The sequence below is a fragment of the Hemibagrus wyckioides genome, linkage group LG13 (genome assembly GCF_019097595.1).
Source record: "Hemibagrus wyckioides isolate EC202008001 linkage group LG13, SWU_Hwy_1.0, whole genome shotgun sequence".
NCBI classification, from domain to species: Eukaryota; Metazoa; Chordata; class Actinopteri; order Siluriformes; family Bagridae; genus Hemibagrus; species Hemibagrus wyckioides.
Window position 1 is genome coordinate 22889391 of NC_080722.1, and position 22478 is coordinate 22911868.

Consider the following 22478-nt stretch of genomic DNA (forward strand, 5'->3'; position numbering starts at 1 on the left):
CTGGAGATCGTTTATAGCTGCTATAAAATAGATGCTCTACAATATTAAGTGTAACTATAAGTGGATAAAATGTACAGTCTGTATTCTTTAATGGCAGTGTTGAATTGACACATTGTTGTGATATGAGTGAATAATTCAATCTGCAGCAGATGTGTTCACATGCACGACAGAGGAAATTTCCTGAGTCCTGAGAAGACACTAGGACAAACTCCACTAAAACATGGCAGTGCTGCTGAATTAATTCATCATGAAAAATCTAAATGCAGAATGCAATGTGTAAAGCTGCTACCAAGCAGAAGGTAAACGGAAGGAACAGAAGACTGAGAAAGTCACCTACAAAGAGAGCAGACCTCCAACAGGCTCCTCAGAGGACACATTATGTAATGCTGTAGGTGTTTCTGACACACAGCCTGTGTAATGTCTTTACACTCACACACTGCTTGACCTTCAGAACCCTGCAACCCAGTGGGCTTGTTAGACCTGTCCTTTTAGAGTCACCTGCAAAACAAAATGGGTGCCGCAGAGTCGTACGATAAGCCACTCAGCACTGGTGAAAAGTGTGACGTATGACTTTTTCCCTTTCCCATAAGCACCTCTCTCTCTCTCTCTCTCTCTCTCTCTCTCTGTCTTGCTTTCTCATGACCAGCTCACCATTGGTGAGTCAGAGTTCCTAGTGCAGAAGGCAATACCATATGGAAAGAGAAAAGGTTACTTTCTCATGCAGGATCATGCCACTGGCAATAAAACAATGAAATGCTCACCTCTGGACTAAATACTACCTTCTAGCAACATAAACAGTACAGTAGAGGTAAATATTACTAAATATGTTTATGTCATATGAGGTATGTTTATTATATGCTATCTACAAACAGCTGGCTGACTCATGTAAATGACCAGAACATGTGCTAGCTGAGTGAAATACACAGGGAAGTTTGCACCATTGCTTTTACCAAGTCAACTCTCTCCTTCACTAAGATGCTGTGAAATTTTCACCTTCAACATTCTGAAGTTGAGATGTGGAATCTGATAGTGTGTGCCAGTACACAAAACACACAAACACACACACACACACACACGCTGTAGTGGCAGACGGTCTACAGTTTCACACATCATGCTTCCTTAGAAGCGCTTAGAACTCACTGGAGCCAATAAAAGCTTAATGTTTTAGACAGTATAATAACATGAATAATAACAGTTATTATTATGATTATTTTAAAATTGACCTTTTTAAAATTTGAAATAGCCTAATAGATTTGGAATAAATGATACCTAGTAGCACTGGGGCACTTGCATTACTGTCTCCCAGCTCCAGCTCCAGGGCTCCCTGTGAGCTCAGGTTACTGTCTGTGAGAGTTTCACATGTTCTCAACATGTTTGTGTGGGTTTCCTCTGGGTTCTCCACCCTAAATGAGACACCAGGCTATCACACACACACACACAAACACATTTACACCCAGCGACAAGGACAATGTGTGTGTGTGTGTGTGTGTGAGAGAGAGAGTGTATGCTGACTTTGATTTGATGTGATCTGTTAGGAACAAAATAAATTATAATATATTTGAATGGATATTGAGAACATAGTGGTTCCTGATAAGATAAAGGGATAAAGAGGAAGCAGCAGCAGAGGAATCTTACCCTCAGAGGAATCTTACCCCCAGAGGAATCTTACCCTCAGAGGAATCTTACCCCCAGAGGAATCTTACCCCCAGAGGAATCTTACCCTCAGAGGAATCTTACCCCCAGAGGAATCTTACCCCCAGAGGAATCTTACCCTCAGAGGAATCTTACCCCCAGAGGAATCTTACTCTCAGAGGAACCTTACTCTCAGATTTGCAGGAAATTGCAGCCCATAATACTGCTAATTGTTCTAAATAGCTAGGATTCGTACTTTCGTCATAAACTCTGCTGTAGTACTGAGAGTGATGCTTGGGGAGAGTTTGATCACTGTTAGCAGAAGTGTAAAGCGAAGAATCTATGATACATCCTGGCAACCCGGCCAGTAAATTAGTAACGGCTGCAAATGATTCACTGTGGGCAGACTGAGTACAAGGAGCCAACCTGGCAACCTTAACAAAAGCAAACAACATAAGTTTAGGATTTGCCTTTCAACATGAGAAAGAAGAGAGATTCATCACTTCAGGGGAAATCATATATAGACACAAATAAACACACACCTCTCTCTCTCTCTCTCTCTCTCTCTCTCTCGCTCTCTCCCTCGCTCTCTCACTTGCTCCCTCTCTCTCCCTCTCTCTCTCTCTCTCTCTGTCTCTGTCTCTTCCCCCCCCCCTCTCTCTCTCTGTGTCTGTCTCTTCCTCTGTCTCTCCCTCACTCTCTCTCTCTCTCTCCATGTGTGTGTGTGTTTCTTTCTAATTAAACAGCTCCGTTCTGCTTAACGCTGAGGGAGAACTCTAGCCGGAAAGGAAATTTGACTAAAGTAATGAGCCCCCAACACCCCACCCCCCCACCCCTTCTCTGACATCCACATTTTCGTAGACACCTAATTTTTGACAATTATGACTCACCTAAAAAAAAATCCCAAAGTGCCAAGAATGTGAATGAAATTGAGCTCATTCTGTAATTTAAACCAGACGCTGTGCATTTTGTCGGCTCAGGATAGCGTTCAGCCCACGTGAAGAATACGAACGAACAAAAGTTAATCTCTCAAGCACAAAATATTAATCAGCATTTAATAAAAGCTAAACACAGCTTACGCCATGCCAAATATTATTAGTGGGACATTAGCCATGTATTTCTTCTTGTGATGCTTTTATCAGATAGAATAAGCATTAGAGAAAAGTTTGACCTCTGCATGCAATCGCCTGAAAAGTGAAGTTAAGAATCAGAAATAAAGCAAGGAGTAGTTTGTGTTTGACTCCATGTTTACTCTGAGCAGGTTTATAGGAACTGGACTGATGAGGATTACCATAAATATTCATTTGGGGAAAGATTTATGTTAGGATTTATTGTTGTGCTCTTGCTCTTACATACCAAACAAATGCTGAGGAATTCTAACAAGCCAGAGTTGCTCCTCTAAACAGAGCTGTGAGTAACTTCAACACACTATTCTAAAATAATAACACTGAAACTGTGTATTAACGCCTCTTTTTAAAACAGACTCTGATTTTTCTCCCTGCGTTTGCCGTGTATTCAGGGTTTCTGTACAGCTGATTAGTGCAGATGTTCATCCTGACTGAGGATTCTGGCGCATCGTCTTCACATCATGAGCAGCATTTCTTTTTGAAAACAGTCATGTTGCTGTTGTTCTGTTTTTCAGGGGACAGTGAGGAGGGACTGTGTGTTAGACTTCAGTGTCTGTCTGCATTTACTCCTGGATTGTTTCACATAACAAAGAGCAAAAAGTGCAAAAATCAGAGAAACTTTTCTTTTTTTTCTTTCTTTCTTTTTTTTTTTTTTTTACAAAATACAAAAGTTACAGATAAAATGTCAGGATTAGATTATATTACATATGTATATGTACACTTCAGAAATCCTTTACACACACACACACACACACAGTAGTCACATTTTTAATCACAGTTCTGTTTCTGTATTTTACAAGTCCTTTTGCTTTTATTGTATGTTTTAATGTTATTTGGTTTTTGAAAGTTAAAATTGAAGTGCTGGTTAATCACTTTTTTTCTTTTCCCGATAAAAATCCTTATAGTGAAATTTTCAGGGGAAAAAAATGAATCAAAAAAAATATTGTTCTTGAAAGTAATTCTCTTAAAAGTACAGGGAGAAAAAAACATACATAGCTAAATACCACAGATTTTTAATTTATTCTGTTAAAAGTCTCACCTACAGGCAAATAGAATAACAATATAAATATAAAGTAGAAAGTATAAATTTAATCACATCAATCCTAACACAAAAAAATATAATCACATGATGTAAACATGTAAAAAAAAAAACACACACACTTTTTTCTAATGTATTTAGTACAGGATCAGACATATTTTTCCCCTGCTATTTGATCCATGGTTTTGTGCTGGACTCTGATTCTGGGTATCAGACCAGTGCTATCTCTAATCGCAAATATTTTTCTGATATTAATGAACATAGCTAGAGGGTAAAGGCTCTGCTGTGTTCAGAAAGCTGATGATATTCAAGTCATTTGTGTGTTTATTCACTGTTTCTCAAGTACGTGTGCAGTGCACACAGTTTTACACAAATGAAAACAATTTTTTTTGAGATGTCAGTGTTTATGATCAACTTTAATCAGAAACAGGTTTATTTAGAGAAATGCTAATTTAAAGCAAACATCAGTAAGTGTGGCTGGGAGGACTTTGATGCGAGATGGACGTGATATGCATTTGTGAGCAGTGAGACAGGACGTCTCAAAGGATTGCGCTTTTAGGAGTTATTTTACAGGGACGGTTCAGTTTCAGGAGAAAACGTTTCGAGCAGGAAAACAGCCTCGGTTCTGTTCGGAAATAGAGTGACATTCATCGGGGTTTGTTTGTTCTGTCACTGATACTGACGCATTTGCTAAAGCGTCGTGTTTGGAAAGACTCGGGCTTGAGATTTGCTTTATAAGAAACACAAACTGAGTTGCGTGATGAGTTTAATATGCGACACAATGCTGCCTGCTGTCCAGAGAGAGCTGCAGCTGTCTCACACAACCACTAGAGATACCACGTTTATTTATTTATTTATTTATTTATTTATTTATTTATTTATTTATTACAATACTTATCTAATATTTTTCTTAAACATTTTTGATTTTGATTTTTTTTTTTAGTGAACCACTCTAAAACACATCATGACACACAAAAGCGTAGCTTTCTTTATTCAGTTAAACTCACACAAAAATTAATAAATTAAATAAAGTAAAATAATTATAAAAATAACATTTCCAGTTAAATAAATCTTTCCTAAATTAAATTCCAGTCTGTTCCAATTTGTGGCTGGACATCACCAATTTTTTTGTTGTTCTTCTTTTGGGTTTTTTGTTTTTTGTTTGTTTGTTTGTTTTTTTGTTTGTTTGTTTATTATCTGAGATATCCAAACCGTTTTTTTTCCTCCTGTCGCACCATGATAGTACTCCTGGGTACTAGCGTCCTCTCTAATAACCACCTTCAATGTGCTGTACAGCCTACGCACATGAACATAATGAGGTTTGCATGTGTAAGTGCGTGTGTGTGTGTGTTTGTGTGTGTGTGTGTAGTCAGGAGACCATCAGGAAAAGTCCTAATATACACACATATACACACAGTGTAGCATTAAAATAGTTAAGCTTGCTCAAACACACACGCACACACACACACACACACACACACACAAAAACACACACAGTGTTTAATTAGCATTAAAGGATCAATAGGTTGGGACTATCAGATCTACAGAAGATGGGGTTAGTTGTAAAAGATAATATATCTGTAAAGCAGCATCTCATGCGCTCATGCACTCTACACACGCTACACACACAGATCCATTCCACTTGCACTTACCTCAGTGTCCTGCTCGCTCACGGCGCTTCATCACTCTTGGCCTTTTCTCTATATCACTGTACAGTGTAAGGATTTGTAAGCCCGCTCTCTCCAGGCTAACTGGGACGGGGATGGGTTGCTTTTCAGTCTGGTTTCTCTCAACCTTTCTTTCTCAACATGTTTCCTCGCCACTGTCGCCTCTGGCTTGCTCATTAGGGAATCGCTCGTCCAAATTTCTGCAAAGCCGCGTTTTTGACTATGGCCATTGTTAAAAGTGCTAAACAACTAAAATTGCAATTGAAACAGAATCGTTCTGCGCTGTTTCAAACCCCTGCCTCTTAAACGTAGTAATCAGGCACTGGAATCAATTACATTTGGTAATGTCTTGGTAAAGATGCTCTGTGACCAAAATGAATTCAGCCTGTGTGTGTGAAATCAGCCGCTGCTTTCTGTGCCAGTGACGTGATTCTGATAATCTTTCATTTGCAAATATAGCATGAATATTAACCGCGCCTCTGCTAATGTTATTTATAGTTACACTGGCCTGCAGAGACACAGACATGGTTCCTCACAATGAACTCAGCAGCGGTGTGTGTGTGTACAGACACTCAGCATGCATACTTATAACTCTGCATACACACCAATACACCAGTTTACTAAAAAAATGTGTTTTTAATTTTTATTATTATTATTACTATTATTATTATCTAAACTGAGAGAGTTCATTGTGATGCCTGCTCTACCAGTTAATGATCTTTCCTGGCCTTTGTGGTGCTCAGATGATATTGAACAGATTCATATTCAAGTACATACTGCAGCATTATATATTGGATTTAAGCAGTTTTCAGATTTCATCAAAACAATCATGGATTTTAGTCCAATAAAAAGCCCAAGCTTTTGTTTTTTTCTTCTTCTTTTTTATTGCATTAGTTTTAAATCATCTTCATTTTAATGGGATGTACTGTATGTATATGTAAATGACTCCATGCACAGCCATTACTGACAAACTCATAACGGCACTGCCATAGTCGCCTTTTCTACATCTCGCAAATATTTTTGGTAAAAAAACAATCTAGTAATCACCTACATTAAGACAAACTTCTTTTCGAGCAACTTTGTATAAAATATATAATAATTCTTCATACCTAAAAATAATTAATTAATTAATAAAATAAAGCTGTGTAAGTATTCGCTTACATAATACAGTTAAGATTAGGTGTGTGTGTGTGTGTGTGTGTGTGTGCTTTTTTGAAAATGACAATTTGATGAAATGGCAAGCACAGGATTCTTCTTTTTAATCTCAAGGCAATTAAGCCACTTATGAGAGCTAAACTCTCCACACTGTTCCACACATATGACGGGAAGAGAGCTTTGGCTGAATGTGTGTTGTGATGTCATATGATGCGTTGACTTTGCAGAAAATCTGGTCATTTTGAAAAATTGACTTCTGAAACGTATGATTTTGCATTCATTTCTGCAATTGTAAAACAGGGAAATCTAACGTATGCCACAGCACTATTGCAGAATATTAATACGATATTTCTAATCATTCATTATCATTTCTATCATACAGCCTCAATCAGAGGGACTTGATGATATTGATGGTCAATCAACATCATTTTAGACTAATCATAAATATTTTAGTGATGTTTTCCTTCCTAGCCTTCATGCACTGAAAAAAATGATTCATTGAATTTACCCAATTTTCTTAAGTTAAGTGGTTGCAATCAATTTATTTTAGCTACATTTAAATGAATAAATTGAGTTCAAACTCAGTGAACTTAATTTATTTATTTAAATGTAGCTAAAATAAATTGATTGCAACCACTTAAGAAAATTGAGTAAATTCAATGAATCATTTTTTTCAATGTGGAAGAAGTCTCCAGTGCGAGTGCTTGATAAGAGCTGTACAGAGGTGTCTACACTTGGCACTTTATCTTTAAAATGACATGTTGTCTTGTCTAATTAACTTCATGAGAGAGAAAATAGAGAGGATTCTGAACACAGAATAAGAGTTTAGAGCATAAGTGTTAACACAAATTAACTTATTTCATGATTTCATGGATATTTCTCTACGTAACTATTAATGGATGAAAGAAAGTGCTGCTCTTTTAAAAATGCTTCATGTTGAAGATCGTGTTAACAGACACACGATGAACTTCATTTTATTATTAGATTAATTTTTATTCATTTTATTCAATTTATTCAAATTAAACAGACTCATATATTTTATATATTAGAAGCAAGTTGATTGGGAGTTTTGGACTTGTTTAAGTTAACAGCAGAAGTTCCTACTGAGCTCTCCAGCTACCGTGCCTCAGTGCTACGTATTTCCACTTGGGTAACTACACTGACTATAAAGATGATTTAATATCGTAAAATTTTAAACTGTGCTCCCATTCTCAGCTAAACACGTGTTTGGGAAGATTACCCGACATCTCAGAGCTCTGACTACAATTCATCCACCAGCAAACCATTCTGTTGTGGATCTGTTCTGTTTTTCTTCAGCCGAGGCCATTCCTGAAGTGTGCGTGCTTCATTAGCTCTGCTCTGGAGAAGAAAAGAAGGTCAGGCTCGGTGACCTCATGTTCATCTGAATCATAGACAGTGACTGTGTGAGCAGAAGGTAAGAGAAGAGAGGCTGGGATGGACAGAGAGCCATCTGAGATTCTGCCTCTTCAGATTATCCAGCCATAAAAGTGATATCAAAGAATAATCTATACAGAGGAACAAGAATCTGTACACTGTAAACGATAATAATAGTAATGCACAATATTCCTTTTACAGAAAAATACTCCTCCTCAATCAGTCAAGACTTTTCAGTATATGAATTTTGCTCATCTACATTTAACAAGTAAAGGAAGAGTAAAGCTAAAAAATTGTATTGCCTCTTATAGGCTTAATAAGCAAAAAATCATAAAATAACAAAAAGATAACAAATCACACTGGACCTACAGTATATTATTATTCAAGTCATACAAAATAAAAAAAATCAGCTGTCTAATGCTACATTCCCACTTCCAGCGACTTGCAGCGACAAAGCAAACTGAGGTCATTTCCAAACAAAGCTTTAACTTTCTGTGACTTGATTGTTTCATTTTAGCAGCAAGAAACTGATTTGAAATGCTAGTTACACCACTCACTGATAAACGTTATTACCATGGCAACCAGTAGTAGGAACACCTATTGACCACTTAATAGCACAGAGACCGGAGACTTACCACACATCGTAACTCTGGGCGATGCACTCGTCTGATATTTGCACAGTGATTACAAACCCTGGTTCAGTTCAGTCAGTCATGGCCATGTTTTACTGGATCAGAAAGCTGGTCTGTGTGTCACATAGTGTCAGGAGGTCCGTCTCATACAGAGTGTGATGCTTTGGCCATTTCAAACCTACCTCACTTTCCATCCCTGAAAAATTCAGCTATTTTTGAACAGATATAATGTATAACTGATAATTCTAATACAAAAATGCACATTTGAGATGAGGAGCAAAATTGTACTTGTGTAATGTTTGGCTGCTTAATGTGTTAATATTTTATATATAAATTACACAACAAAAAAGTGATCAATTATTAAAATATATTTTGCTGTTGCTTTTTTTTTTTTTGCTTTACTGGGTACCAACTAGAAATTAGGTATCCACCCAGATATAAAGACACACACACACACACACACACAATTGCTAAAAACTTAAATGAAGATATAATTCATTCAATATATGTCCAGGTTTAACGGGACTGAGCTCTCGGGTGTGTTAACAGAGTCTGTTTCTTATTATTGTCTCTCTGTTCTGCTCTGGTTTTTAGTGCATTACTCTGTACAGCACCTCACCCTTTTTCCTTATAGAATCAGTCCTCGGGAACTCTAGAGACTCCATTCATCCAAAAAAAAAGACATCTTCAATAACAGTGATGAGGATGTGACCCTGGCACGCACAGGCGTCTCCGTTTCCTCTCGATTAGCCTCTGTCTGGGCAGAGAGAACTAATGGCGTGTTTGCTTCACTCCTCAAGGCCACTCCTCTAACCTGTGCAAAAATCTCTGAGGTCCTGTTGTGGTCGAGCTGACATATTATTAGTGGAGCAAGGTTAGTTATAGGTCTGAAAAGTTGTTTTTCAACCTACTGAGTATTTATCTTCCTGACCGTTTTGGCTGCCATCGTTTTTCAAGCGAATATGTGAAAAAAAATGATAGCATGGCTAACAGAGAGCAGCTAAATGAGGGCCTCCTATAAGCCCCAGTCTCTTGCTGCTCTAACACACCTGATCACACTGATCATAACTGAGTTCCTAACTCTTACTGAACCAACCTGGATGTGTTCGAGCAGGAGAAACATTTAACGCAGTACACAGTGTCACATGATCACATATTTCATAGATTGTGATCAATCTTAACATTTTTCACCTCAATGAGTACAAAGACTTTGGCACTTATTATTAATGAAACGTTTACATATCAGTCAGAGAGATTGTCTTTAATACACTTTTCAAGCTTATTAATAACAACCAGTGTGGTCATACATGATACGTCAAAAACTTAATGTGGAATAAAAACGATTTATATCTAGGGGCCACATCAAGGAGGCACAGAATCGACTTAAAATGGAGCAGTAACTATTTTTTATGAGGCTATTTAAGTAAGGCCTGGCTCAATCACACAATAACACAGTCTGGCCACTCGGTGCCCACTGGGAAGTGCGCTGCTGTTTCAGATGCTGGAGTTCACATCTAATTAGAGTCCTTCCTCAAGCTTTTCACAAGATACATGCTGTATCATTTAAACATTTTCTGATAGCTCAAATCTTATTGGTCATTTTTTTGCTACCAGCATTATGTCTCTATCTGCTTTATCAACAGCATGAGAAGCTCTGATGTTTTTTTTGTTTGTTTGTTTATTTATTTGTTTGTTTTTTATTTGTTTGTTTTTTAACTTTTTAACTTTTCTTTTTTGTCTATTTGTTTGTTTGTTTGTTTTTAACTTTAAGAAAGAGAATAGAGAGGAAAAACGGGAGTTGAAAGTCAACCTTTTTCATGGATGTTCATAAAGATGAAATATTTAGTACAGTAACTAACACTATAAACTAACACCATGTACAACGTCTTGTTATTTGATACATATATAGAAATGCAATTGTTGTCAAAATTTCTGTAATATAAATAGAATAAAACAGGTAAATGATAATAATCACAGAATCTTCGTATCAGCCTGCTTTATAAAATTCTCATGTCTGGAAACTTGCAGCTTTTCTTAAAACTTCTTATTCTTTGTCTTCTGATGTTATTTAATATGATGTTATCTACAGAACTTTGAATAAATAAAAGCTGACTTGACTTGACCCCATCATTAATTATTTTTCGGTAACAGCACGTCCCATCGTGCATTATGCCTTACAGTTTATAATCCCATAATTCTCTGTGAGCACGTAGCAGCTGTAACACCAGGTTTCCGAATGCTCGTGACAGAAGTGTACAAAGTGTTGATTCATATATTCAGATGACTGTGTAAACAAATGACTTTCAGCGCAGTTTGCCAATTACTGACCGGCTTTTAGCTAGCTCGCTGTTGGCCAGCTATTTAATACACACTCCATTTTAAAATTTTAACGTTTTACTGTTTCCTTGTACGTGTTACATTTTTAATGTTTTGCATTACATTTTTTACCAAAGGCCTGTTACTTAGTAGAAATAATTCTCGCAAGAAGTCATCTTTCAAAGCACGCTATTTTTAAGGTCTGAGTGCTCCTTCTTCGCGTGGGGAAATGGAAAAAGGCCTACAGGGCAGGAATGATTGCGGGTTGGAGCAGGCCAATGGCCAAAGCCATTGGATATCATCACTCCTTCATTAAACTGGCATGCACAGGTATCACAGTGGCTCTGCCGAAAAGAAAAGGCCCTTTCATCGGGCAAGGAGAGAGCTAGGGGCTGAGACACAGACACAGAGACAGAAACAGAGAGAGAGAGAGAGAGAGAGAGAGAGAGAGAGAGAGAGAGAGAGAGAGAAGGGGGAGTATCTGTGGCTTTGTTACAAATCTTAATGAATTGGAGAACTTCATGATCCAGAAATTGCTGTATCACATCGGTTTATCATTTACTACACATTAGATGTGACCTTTTGCATTTCAAAATGAACATTTAAACATCTAACAGTCACTTTAAAACAGACCTCGCTTTTTAAAATACATACACATTTGTATATCTTATAAAAGACAGCTTGTATTCGCAATTGAAAAAAAAAAGCCCTGTGAAACATTATGGTTTGGGGAGACGCAGTGGCGAAGTCTTCAGGTTCCTCGGGACAATCACATCTTCTCCCTGTGTCTGTGTGGGTTTCCTCCAGGTTCTTCTGTGTCCTCCGGCTCCTCTGGTTGCTGCTAGGTAGATTAGATACGCTAAATTTCCCCTGGACGTGAGTGTGTGTGACTTAGTGTGTGTCGCTTCCAGAGTGTGTTCCTGCCTAATGCCCCAGTGTTCCTGGGACAGCATTCTTATTTACAGTGACAATGAGCAGGACAAAGCCTTGAATGAATGGACATTATGATCATAACTGTAAACACTGAAATGGGCTAAATATGAGTATTAAATTGAGACATGGCAAACAAATACAAAAGCAGGATCTGGTTGTCAAGAAAATGAAGAGGAGAGAGTAAAGAGCTCCGTCACACGTTGAGTCTTAGCCGAATATTAACCACCGTGATTTCCGCACTGACGTGAATTCAATGGAATTTGCATGACAAATAAGCACTTCTGATTTTCAAACATTAACAGGCAGAGGGACAAATTATCCACACACAAACATCAGAATAGCTTAGATTATTAAGGAAAGATATAGTCAAGTATATTCAAGTTCTCCTTTTTATTAAGACCAGAGTCTATTTCACCTTATAATCCTCTTATAATCGCACCGTGGATACATAACATAAATAAAATCCTGTGTCTTAAATGGCAAAATGAATACAAATATAAAGTTTGCACACTGAGGTGAAGAACGATGGCCATGGACCTGTAGAATGATTTCCTTTAGTAAGTGAAATCTAAGGCAAGAGCATATTAGATGCCATCATTACTTAGTCCTAAAATCATCATAAAAGCCAATCTGCTCCTTGGCCACAGACAGAGCATGGAAAGTGCGCCACATGCTTTGACTCACTCTTTCTTGCAGACAGCGTCAGCGCTGTGATTTCTCATTGATATGGCGCTGAACCAAAGCTTCCTCCAGGCTGAATGTACTGTCATGAACACTCCCTGACCACACCCCTTCCTTTTCATCACAGTGTGTTTTTTTATCCTGCATTTATTAGGCTGTAAATATGACCTATACTGTATATATTAACATGGATACATTTACATGTGTACATTTTCAGATATATATTAAAAAGGATTAGGAATCAGTTGAGGACGCAAGCGCAAGGACACAATGAGCTTTATTGTGGAGGCAAATGAGACGTAATCCATAAACAGCACAAACATATTCAAAAAACAGGCAAGGATCAGGCGATGAACAAACTACAGCAACTAGAGCAGGCAATATCAAAAAATGTGACTGAAATACAAGGTCAAAACGGAAAGACTAGCAAAAACACAAGAGGCTTAGTAATGGCTGGCCTAAAAAAGACACAGAGCGTATACTTCACTGTTGCGTGTGTGAGTTTCGAGTCTTTATAACAGTGAGAGTGTGCTGTGAAGGTGATTGAGTCCAGGTGTGTGTAATCAGAAGTCTGGTGAGTGTGAATGTGAGAGAGTGTGGGCGGGCGTACGGTAACAGTACCTACTGCATTCAGTTCAGTACCTACTGCATTCAGTTCAGTACCTACTGCATTCAGTTCAGTACCTACTGCATTCAGTTTAGTACCTACTGCATTCAATTCAGTACCTACTGCATTCAGTTCAGTACCTACTGCACTTGATAATGTATCTACTGCATATAGTTCAATACCTTCATTCTTTACCTCCAGCTCAGCCGTTGATGCAGTACTGTTATTTTACTGTTTAAAGCTTCAACAATTTAACAATTTAGTCAACAAGTACAAGTTTACCATTTAACAAGTTCAGTTTAACCACAAGGAACATATAATACCTATGTCTGTTCCATGCCAGTCCCATTGGGATAGGTCAATGTTTATTGGTTTCATGCTGCAGTTGGGGCAGTAGGTCATTCGGGTATTTTTCTCCTACTGTTTTATGAATTCTTTAGATACTACTCATTAGGCATACTACTAGTATTTTCGCCTTCTGTATGGTAGGGTAGAATTCAGTGACCATGTTTGTAGGCATTGAGTCATCACAATTAGTTTATTTAGCAATGGGGGGGCAATGTATCGTGTTGCCATGGTTTGGTTAAAGGGAAGAGTCACTGACAATCAACACAAAGTTCATCCTATCATTATCAGCATCATCCTATGATGAAATCTTTCCCTCCTGAAGGACATAGCCTTTTTCAGGATGACTCCGCCCCATCCACAGGGCACAAGGGCTCACAAAAAATTTGATGAAGATGAATGATGAAATGATGTTAGTTATATGCTTTGGCCTTCACGATCATCAGATCTCAACTGAACATCTGTTCTGGAGTTTTAGACAACTCTCTCCATCACTATCAGCAAAAAAATCTGGATTTTGCATAGATCTGAATCCAGAATTATGAACCGGTTTTCAGGAAAAAGGAACATGTGAATGGTTTGGCAAACAATCTGTGCAAAACCTGCTTTACTCCACCAAATTTTACTGCTTATATTTCCTGAACCAACATTTCCAAACTTCAGTATGAGACCCATTGCCTTGCACAGTCTCCAGTTTTACCTAAAGATACCTTCATGAGTAGTTTTGGCATCCTTCAGAAAATACACTATCTGAACAGTGTAGGTGTGTTTGTGCATGAATAGTTCATTATTTCTAATTACAGACTGCAAATTATCTAGAACTCCATCATGAGTTGCTTCATGTATGCTTCAGGGATCTAGTCCCGAGGAACAGGTTCCTCAAATTCCTTCCATTTACATTTTTATTGACCACATTTTGGCAGACTCCCTTATCCAGAGCGACTTACAAACATCTCATTTATACAACTGAGCATTTGAGAGTTAAGGGCATTGATCAAGGGATTGAGATTTGAACACATGACCTTTGGAGCAGTAGTCCTGATGAGGTCATTACTGTTGTTGAGCATTTGTGTTCCCATCTTGCATAAACAACTATATACATTTCCACTTCACTATAATGAAGAAGAGGAGACTGCTGAGTCTGCTGAGTGCCAGTTCACCCTCAAGTAAAGCCTGTGCAGACCATTTGAACCTCTCTTAACTCATGTTTACCAATATATCATCTCTTTCCAGCTGCCTGTAAAGGAGCTATACAAGGTCCATCTGGAGAAACACATTTTAAAATGTGTGATATCCAGATGGAGCACGTTAAACCATAAACGAAGAAGACGATGTTAGAAATTGAATTACTCAAGAGGCCTAAAGGTGAAAGACCTCAGCTAACTGTAAAATCATGGCCAAGAAAATTAGAGCATGGCTTTAAGAGCATGGGAATTAAATGTGAATTAGAAGGAGTGGTACTGCTTTAGGCAGATAAACTTTTTTTTTCACAGACAACAATGATGTGTATGTACATTGTACAAAATATTAAAGATTCAGTATTCACTAAAATCAGACCCCGGATAGAAGGAGTTACTGTTATCACAGTAAACATTAGTGTTATTCCTGAAGCACAGAACAAGGCTCTCTTACATTTCTCTGATTTTCAGACCACTATACAACTTAAAATGCAAAGGATTGTGGAATAGATCATGTTATACACTGTAATTAGTTAGCTGCTTCACCTTAGCTGATTGCTCAGGCATTGCATCATGTGTATGTGTGAGAAGGAGTGATTCATATCTTTCTTTGACGAGTGTATGAGTGTGTTACTTTTAGTACTTTTATCTTTCTTTGCTGCTTGTATAATACATATACATATTTACTATATATATATATAGGGATATGGATATGTGTATGTATGCTACATACTGTACATGTACACTAAATTGTGTGACAGTTCATTTATCTGTTTAAAAATGTACAAAGATTATTGTTCCTTGTGTACTCCTTGTAGTGAATTCCTCTAATCAACAAGAAAAATGTGGTTTTTAAAAATCAGATTTATATTACAGGGACAATTCCAAGTTTATTTTAGGATGCATCCTCTTATTCTCCCTCACAGCTGTGCACACAGACCTGGGACTGTCTCTAAACACGGGAAGGGCTTGATACATGGGCAGTATTACATATGTGACTAAAATCAGACCATATAAAATAGCTGTAAAGTAAGAGCAACCGGAGAGGTGTCTGAAGCCTGATGTGAACTTCCCCCTGAGCAGAATGACGTGTGTAAGTAAACAGTCAAAATTCTCTGATCTGTTGTTACTGGGCAAACAGTCATAAATCACATATTTCACTCATTTTCAAAGAATCACTGATAACCAAGATCTCTAAAGCCCTCACATTTTTCTCAGTTTACTATTTCACATCCACATGCTCTACCTAATACAATTCAAGTCAAATTGAGATTAAAATCAAAATGAGATTATTTCTTCAGAGGACAACAAGTAAAAAGTGAGAACTTTCCTCAAGCACGTCGGCAAGATTTAGAGAGGAATGGCGAGCATGAGTTAGAGATTTACCTCGAGTGTTTACACTGGGCCTTCACACTGCACCTCCAAGTCCAGATGAGAAGTTTCCCAAGCTTCTTTTGCATTTCAGCCCTTGGCCAAGGGTTTTTTTGTACCTCCTGTCTGACTAAAGCATTCCTAAAAGACCAGGGAGAGGCACGGATAATAAAGTATAGTATTAAGTAGGCCATAGATATCAGCAAAGTGTATCTGCATGCACTATAAATTCAAAACCATAAACTCACTTAGACTGAAGAGTAATGAGCAATTTGAATCCATGACACAGTGTAGCAGAAATAATGCAAAACGTTGCCCTGCTATATGAAAATAATCAACAACAGAGCAGTATAATTGAGTAATTAGTGTTACCAATCCCAGGCGGATGTTTCCTCCCTAAACTCTGTCTTCTTTGTTGATTTTTCATTTTTAAGAAATGCACTGACTGTTACAAAGCACTGACACTTTAGACTCCTTTAATAAATGATAAATACACATATTTAAAAAATAAGCTCTTTTTTTTTAATCCAAAAATGTTTCATCCATTTATGTTTATCTCCAGCCTGTATATAAACATGAAGTAGTGATTTGAATCACAGCTGCAATTATAGTCAAAGGTGTTAATACAAATAAATACAAATAAATAAAACCACACTGATTTTCACGCATGCCTTCTGTCAGTAATTCTAATTGTGTTGTATTGATTACAAAAGTGCACAAAAAGACAACAATCTACACTATCGCTTCACTGACCAGCTGCCATTCACATTCGATATTCAGAAGAATGACAGCAGCAGAGAGTCGCCACCTTCATCATGTGCAGCTGCCGAGTTTCACATGTTTTCTTGTCTCTGTGTGTTTCCTTCATGTTCTCTGGTTTCCCTCCCACCTCACAAAAACATGCTCCTGGGTGGATCGAACCTCTAAATTAGCCTTAGGTGTGAATGTGTGTGTGCAGTGGATGCGTGTCCTGTCCAGAGTGTGTTCATGTCTCACACCCAGGGTTCACGGAGCAACAGATCTGTTTAATAACTGATTAATAACAGTGTAACAGTCTTTATCCCTTAATATTAATCAAAGTGCTTGTTTAAAAAGCAAGTCAGTAATTGGAATAAAACAAGCTTATATCAACTTTCAAATATTCACAAGACAACAAGAGAGAATTTAACTTGCTAAACTTGTTTACAGGCTGCCAGTGACGGCATTTAGGCTCACATCTGCTGTGTGACGTTCTTCCTTAAGTTCTGAGTAAAAGCCTTGTTGTTGTTCCTAATAGACTGAAAAAGCATATATTATGAGATTAGCTGCTGAAAAGGGCGAGCACGATGTTTCCCTAAATGCCGTTTTAAAATAAACTAAAGCCTCTCCTTCCTATTAGCAACGTACTGCTAGTACAAGAACGAATGTGCGGCTGACAAGAGTACTAAGAAGGTCTGTTCTGTTTGCGCTTCAAGTGAATAACTTAAATAAGCAAGGTCAGTGTAAATAAACGCAGCATGACAAGGTACAGAGGAATCGAGACTCGCATAGTTGGTTTTCTGTATTTGGAAGTGGGGCCTTAATTAAGGTGGCGGGCCAGATAGGATTACTGACTGATTCCGCATTGCGAGAGCTTGACACTGAGCAAGCAAACAAGGTAACAACATCCAGAAGTGTGCTTTTCTCTGTCGGCCTGTGTGTGTGTGTGTGTGTGTGTATGTGTGTGTGTGTTTGAGTGGGGGGAGTAATTAAACTTATCACCACAGACCTGGCTGTGAGGGACTAAATAAACCAAAACAGTCATACTGTTAATGATATGATGTTCCAGGTCAGTGACAGTCTAGTTTTCTGCTTTTCTGAAGATGTGCTTGTGGATATTTTACTACACAGTCTACACACACCTGCGCGAACACAAACACACACACACACAAAGAGAGAGAGAGAGAGAGAGAGAGAGAGAGAGAGAGAGAGAGAGAGAGAGAGAGAGAGAGAGAGAGAGAGAGAGAGAGAGTTTCCATTTTTCAGACGTACGTAGCTACTGAGTATCTCTGACGAGCAGAGCGCGAGCAGGAGTGTGTGAGCTGCTCGGTGCCGTTATTAAACACACTCCGAGTGCTCGCGGGGTTTTCTTCGGGTCGCTCGCGCCCCCTGTGGATGCTCTTGAAAAGTACATCATAAAGCTCAATCACAGCGAGATTCAGGAGCATCCACGGTTTCTAAAAACACAACTTGTGTGTTTACACGTCAGAACTTTTGTGGAAAGCGCTAATAAATGACAAACCAGGCTGAGCTCACGGAAACCTAAGTCTGTTAACGACACGTGACATCTATAAACTTAATATGGCTCGGGTAAAATCCTCAAAATTATTTTAGACAACAAAACAGTAAAAGTATACATTATGACCTAGCAGAATATACCTTGCTCCATGTAATGGCATCTGCCTGAATAATCTGACGCACTTAATACAACAGCCTATATAGAATTAAGTATGTAGAATTAATCTGAAAATGGAGTTCTGCCTCAGCCTGATGTAAATGTGAAATTGGGAGTAGTAATTGGCGAGGCGGAGGTGGAGGCCGGGGAAGTATCGGGTTCAGAGGCGTGACGCGCGCGCAGCTCTAGGCTCGTCCAATCAGCTCGCGTGCGCTCTTATAAAGACTGCGTGCGCCTCTCAAGTCGCGCAGGTTTCGGACTCCACTTGGAAATAAAGAAGCGCGCGGCGAGGGACAAAACACGAGAGAGAGAGAGAGAGAGAGAGAGAGAGAGAGAGAGCGCAGCACAGTAGTGTCTCCCGAGAACGAAGCGACTTCATGCACATCAGTGGATTTCGGACGCTGTGACACGACTCGTCCGGGTGGAAAAAATATTTTTTAAATACTTCGAGTTACTCAGGTGTGAAATATTGTTAGGAGTCGGGGGTGCGCTGAAAGTTTCTTAGTAAGTGAGAAAAAACACCGAGGACATTTTAAAGGCCGTCTCGAGCCGTATTTACTATTTTTGCGGCTTTTTTTTACCCCAAAAAGCGTCTCGTATGAATCTCCTCGACCCCTACCTCAAGATGACGGACGAGCAAGAGAAGGGCCTATCGGACGCACCGAGTCCGAGCATGTCCGAGGATTCAGCAGGTTCTCCATGTCCGTCTGCCTCTGGCTCGGGATCGTGCTCGGATGTGGAGAGCGGCGGTGGGCGTGTGCGTGACAACGGCGGCGAGCTGAAAAAGGACGCGGACGACGAGCACGAGAGCAACGAGAAGTTCCCGCAGTGCATCCGCGAGGCCGTATCGCAGGTGCTCAAAGGCTACGACTGGACGCTCGTACCCGTACCGGTGCGCGTGCACGGCGCCAGCAAAAACAAGCCGCACGTGAAAAGGCCCATGAACGCGTTCATGGTGTGGGCGCAGGCCGCGCGCCGTAAACTCGCAGACCAGTATCCTCATCTTCACAACGCCGAACTGAGCAAGACCCTGGGCAAGTTATGGAGGTAAGTCAGCATGTTAATGAGGACTTTATTAAACTCCTGTTGGTTCAAGCAAACTTCTTCAAAGGATCAAAACTTTGGGACATGGAAGATATCATGGAGAATGTCGCCAGTGTGATTGAGCTGTGATTTAAAGGCTTATATTAACAAGAAATTATAAACGCAGCAGCATTTCAGGTTTAATAGTTCAGGTCATAGAGAGCTAATAGATATAGCTCTCAGTTCACTCACCTACAGTGCTGAATTAACACTTAAGGTGTTCAGTACGGCGTTAACCCCAGGGCTTTTGCTGTGTAACACAGTTAGTGTAAGACTTTATTATTTAAAATTTTCACCTGTTCCCTTTTTTCTTTTGACTCAGATTGCTGAACGACGTGGAGAAGCGTCCATTCGTAGAAGAGGCTGAGCGCCTGCGTGTGCAACACAAGAAGGATCACCCTGACTACAAGTACCAGCCACGGCGAAGGAAATCAGCCAAGAATGGTCAGGGCGAGGGGGAAGAGGGTGCTGAGCACACACACGTCTCCACCAACGCCATCTTCAAGGCACTGCAGCAGGCGGATTCTCCAGCATCCAGCATGGGAGAGGTGCACTCCCCCAGCGAGCAGTCAGGTAAAGAGACAATGCCAACAAGTGACTTTTTTTAAATATGAAACTAATTTATAATTGAATTGTTATGCTTTGAGAGGTATTCTAATATTGAGGCTTCTTGTAAATAATACAGTCAGAAATGAATAATTATTCTAAATCCTGGTCCAGAATTAGTGATTTTTCTGCCAGCTGTTGCTTCAGATGTGTTTATTTCTATTGTACTTAACACACAGGCCAGTCCCAGGGTCCCCCGACTCCGCCCACCACCCCAAAAATTGACGCTCAGACTGGCAAAAGTGAGCCGAAGCGTGAGGGCCGCCCACTGCAGGATGGCATCGGAGTTAGCGTTGGCTCTGGTGTGCAGCGTCCGGTTAATATTGACTTTCGCGATGTGGACCTGGGTGAACTGAGCAGTGACGTCATCTCACACATGGAGAGCTTTGACGTGGCTGAGTTTGACCAGTACCTGCCACCTAACGGGCACCCCGGGCATGGCTGGATAGGATCAACGGCCACCAGTTGGATGGCCAAGAGCCCGAGCTCCAGCCCTCAGGTTGGTGCTGCCAGCCCTGGTGAGGATCAGAGCCAGCAGAGGACAACGCACATCAAAACCGAGCAGCTGAGTCCTACACATTACGGCTCCTTTAACCTGCAGCACTACACCACTTCCACTTCGTCATCTGCCTTCCCATCATGCATCAGCCGGCCACAGTATGACTATACCGAGCAGCAAGGCAACACCACGTCCTATTACTCAACAGGCCAGAGCTCGATTTACTCCACCTTTAACTACATGAGTCCCAGCCAGAGGCCCATGTACACCCCCATCACCGAGACCCAATCAGGCCACAGCCCCCAACACTGGGACCAGCAGCCTGTCTACACACAACTCTCCAGACCCTGAGAACACACACACACACACACACTCGCACACATTTGTACGCATGCCGTAAAGATTATTTAACAAGGCTGATGGCTCCACATAGAGACCCTCCATCACTCCTCCTGTAAAGCACACACTTGAAAACTCTCCAGAGGAAGACTGAAAGGAAAAGCTGGACTTGATAAGAGCAGCTCACAATGTGCCTTCTTCATCTTTAAATCATCTGTTGACAATTATACATATATATATTTTTAGCCGTGATTGCGAGAAAAGAGAAACATTTTTCTGCGAAAAGAAGAATCCTCTGTGAGGACTTAATTAATTATTGTACTTTAGTATGTACTGTGTATGTTTTCGTACCTTTTCCATAGCCGATAGGGATTTTATTCTGTAGGGAAAATGGTTTATTTTTTACTAAACCACTCTTAGCAATTCTGCCTAGTCATCCTCATGGTATTTTTTTATCGGCTTCTAGGATTCAGTTTGCCGCGCTAGTGGATCTTCATGCCGTTGCGTCCTACGTTAAGTTCACTTGCTTATATTTATGATTATTAAAGTTCCTGATGCTTTTAGAGTGGTGTATTTTTGAACGTTTTGTACAACATGTCTGCCTTGTGCACCATCAGTGCCTGGTCTTGTGAGGTTGTTTTTTTTTTTTTTTTTGTCAAGGTAGAATGTGCAGCTGAGAATTTACTTAGTGCCTGACAGTGGCAGGAAGTGACCTTTGACCCCATGTCATTATTTCATACTGTCATACTGGTCTCATCTTTTCCCTTTTTTCTGTTCATTCTTAACTTCTTCTAATTTATTTATTAGTCTTAATTTTATTTCAGATTAATTAAGTACAGTGTATTCATTAATACTGTAAGCAACTAATTATTTGTTGTTGGAAGTTACCCTTCTGGATATAGTAATGTTTAATCCAAGTCATTAAAAGCGAAAGGGTTGTTAAGTAATATGGTACAATTCTGTAATCATCATGTTTATTTATCCTATCTAGATGTCTTTATTTTTAATGTTTATTTGTCTCTTTTTTTTCTTCTTGTGTGCTAGCCAGAATAGATGATGAAGTACTGTTAAAGGCTGATCAAACTGGAACCATCAGCTTTCTTCCATAAGGAAGTGTCTTTTGAAGCTCTATTTGAAACTGTAACTGTGTGTGTGTGTGTGTGTGTGTGTGTTTATAGAGATACCAGAGATTTCACATCAAAATCTTTTCTAAGATCGACTTTTTTCCGTGCCACATATCTTATTCCTGATGTTACATCTTCCGAACGTTTTTTCCTTTCATCAAATTTAACACCATTTTCTTTAAATAATTGCATTTTTTATTATATTTGCAATAAAAGTAAAAAAATGAAATAAAAGTGCAGTTTTTGTTTCTTTTTAAATTTTCAAGACACAATAACTTCCCACTAAAGGTTAAATTTTATTTAATAATCTCTCTTTTTATTTCATTTACTAACAGA

At 39.2% G+C, this 22478-nt stretch overlaps 1 protein-coding gene across 1 annotated transcript; it reads left to right on the forward strand.

Moving 5' to 3' along the window:
* Positions 1-18729: 18729 nt before the first annotated feature.
* Positions 18730-22209, forward strand: sox9a (SRY-box transcription factor 9a). The gene is made up of 3 exons (XM_058407164.1): positions 18730-19538; positions 19897-20147; positions 20360-22209. The coding sequence occupies exons 1-3, from the start codon at positions 19090-19092 to the stop codon at positions 21028-21030; spliced, it is 1371 nt and encodes a 456-aa protein (XP_058263147.1). The 5' UTR covers positions 18730-19089; the 3' UTR covers positions 21031-22209.
* Positions 22210-22478: the final 269 nt, after the last annotated feature.

Excerpts from the sequence above, each read along its gene's own strand:
- sox9a (XM_058407164.1), top strand. The coding sequence starts at position 19,090 with ATGAATCTCCTCGACCCCTACCTCAAGATGACGGACGAGCAAGAGAAG. Across the intron at positions 19,539-19,896 it reads ACCCTGGGCAAGTTATGGAG|ATTGCTGAACGACGTGGAGA; the intron begins GTAAGTCAGCAT and ends CTTTTGACTCAG. Across the intron at positions 20,148-20,359 it reads CTCCCCCAGCGAGCAGTCAG|GCCAGTCCCAGGGTCCCCCG; the intron begins GTAAAGAGACAA and ends CTTAACACACAG.